The following is a 2,500-nucleotide window of genomic DNA, read 5'->3' on the forward strand; positions in this document are numbered from 1 at the left end:
AGATATTGGCCGCTGTCATTGGCAACGGGGTTTGTATTTCTTATTCACATCTTTCATATCATTTCATATCAAGTAGTTCAGTCATTTAACGTAACAGACTAATTGTAATTTGAATTCAGCAAGTAATGGGTTGCTACGCTGAGTTCTATTTGTGTGATGAACTATTTCTTAACGGAGAACACAAAACGGCATAAAAAACATTAAAAAGAGGTATTTTGGAGGAATGTCTTCTACCGTTTTGGCAAGTAACCGTATAATTAGCGGGATAATGTATAGTCCGGCGGTCGTTATCTAAAAATAAATCCCTTCAGGACGAATCCCTTCCTGTTCGTCCCGTCAGGATTTATTTGGAGATAATGACTGCCGGACTATGGGCCCTATCTTGCACCCAGCGCAATTGACATTGTCACCGACGCATGTATCATTCCTATCTTGCACCCGGCGCACAGCGTGATTTTCCCTCCAGAGGCGCGCTTCGAAATGAACTTGCGTCGACATGGGCGGGGGCGGAACAGAGAAGGCGTTTCTCTGGCGCAAGTGGTATTTTGCAGTTTAAAAAAAAAACGCCGTGCGCCGTGCGCCATTGACCAAAAAAAAGCTGGTCTAATGTGAGGCGCAATGTCCAAAGTCTGTAACGCGTATTCAGAACGCTATTTTAACGGCGCATGTGCTTGCCCGCACAGTATAGGACCTGTAGGCTACACTTTACTTCTGTCGTCTTCACGAGAGATTAACACCAATTGTTTGGCAAGCCATATATAATTACAAGGAAAATAAAGTATTTACCACATGAGGAAATCATTGTGATATCCGTGTCCAAGACATTTAAAAACTAGGCATACATCTAGCGTACACAATTGACCCAAATGATTCAGGTTCATTGAAGCTGCGTGACATTTGATTTATTGTATGGCTTTGTTGCATTTATTTAATGCCAGTATTATTATAAATCTTGTAAACTCATCTCTGTGTATGTGGACTTTATTTATGTACCTTGGGTTTGGTCAGCTGGTGCACTGGCTTGGGTGCCGATTTCCATGCCCCCAAATCCCTGCACGCTCTCAGGCGTGAGGATAGACGTGGCGATGTCCTCTGCTGCCGTCAGATCCTGGGTCGAGGCATATCCACCTCCCGTGAAGGCACGAGAACGTGTGTTACCTTCCAGCTTGGATGTCCCACGTCTCCGGACGTCATTATAGCGTTTTCGGCAACGTTTTCGGGTGCCCCGTTGCAGAAACAATCACGGCAATATCTTGACATGCTTGCTTGACTTTGCTTACTTTGGGAGGGTTTCTCGCATCCCCATATATATCTATCTCCCGGCTTTTTACAAAGCCATACAATAAATCAAATGTCACGCAGCTTCAATTAACCTGAATCATTTGGGTCAATGTGTAGGCTACATGTATGCTTATTTTTAAAATATCTTGGATATGGATATCACAATGATTTCCTCAAGTGGTAAATACTTTATTTTCCTTGTAATTATATATGGCTTGCCAAAAAATTGGTGGAAATCTCACGTCGGTCTCCTCGGCTGTGAACTTCTCCGGTCTTCCACCAGGTAATTCCGCCATCAAAATAACAAGCCGCTATGGACTATGCGCTTCTCGCTCTTAAAGGGAATGTGAAATGACGCTCGGATTGGTTTATTGCATATTACGCCCAAACCACACCTATGGCTGAGTAACCTCCTTTGGACCAACCCTTTTGACACTTGCGCTGGACGCAAGTGTGTTTTTTCCGCCGTTAAAATAGCAACTGCGCCATAGAGCCGCCCACACAGCTACTTGCGCTTGGCGCCGTCCTACTTGCGTTTCTGATCGGCAAGATAGGGCCCTATATGTTATCCCTTACATATGACAGTACATTAAAGATAAACAACACATTAATTGGTAAGATAACTGTTTGCGTATATCACAGAAACATTGCAGGAGTCATATTATGAAGTAACCCTGTCCAGCGTTTCAGTGCAAATACAAGTGCTCAGTGCTCAGTGTTTAAGTGCTCAGTGTTCCACAGTGACAGCGGACTGTCTGACCTTTGACCCTGAATCCCGACCCCTGACCTTTGACCTGGCACATGTGTGGGCGTTTACCCATGATGCTGTGCATTTACCCATGATGCTCTGGGCTGTGCCCGCAGGCCTATCTGGGACTGCAGGAGCTGCTAGCGGCGCGGGGGTCACATGACCCGCTGTGTGTTCCCATGGTGATGGTACCGTCCACCGTGTCCAACAACGTCCCCGGCTCCGACCTTAGCATCGGCGCCGACACAGCGCTCAACGCTATCACAGGCGTAAGGTGGCGTGTGTGTGTGTGTGTGTGTGTGTGTGTGTGTGTGTGTGCACGTCTGTTAACACCCGCATGTGTGTTTTTGCACGCGTGTCTGTGTTGACACTTGCATGTGTGTTTGCGCATGTGGAATGTCATGGCAAGCGTGCCATTGGAGAGTGTGTCTGTCACTCTTGGGTTCCAAAAGGCCAACACGAGCCAATCAC

At 46.3% G+C, this 2,500-nt stretch overlaps 1 protein-coding gene across 1 annotated transcript in view; it reads left to right on the top strand.

The window, feature by feature from the left end:
* The window catches only part of LOC308376714 (ATP-dependent 6-phosphofructokinase, platelet type-like), a gene marked incomplete at its 3' end in the record, with an annotated part of 29,127 nt that overhangs the window by 19,449 nt on the left and 7,178 nt on the right, over window positions 1–2,500 (top strand). The window contains exon 16 of the mRNA XM_080853157.1: window positions 2,146–2,298. Within this exon, the coding sequence (XP_080709283.1) occupies window positions 2,146–2,298 (153 nt within the window). The remainder of the gene's footprint in view (window positions 1–2,145; window positions 2,299–2,500) is intronic.

The sequence above is a fragment of the Sprattus sprattus genome, assembly GCF_963457725.1.
Source record: "Sprattus sprattus genome assembly, chromosome: 15".
NCBI classification, from domain to species: domain Eukaryota; kingdom Metazoa; phylum Chordata; class Actinopteri; order Clupeiformes; family Clupeidae; genus Sprattus; species Sprattus sprattus.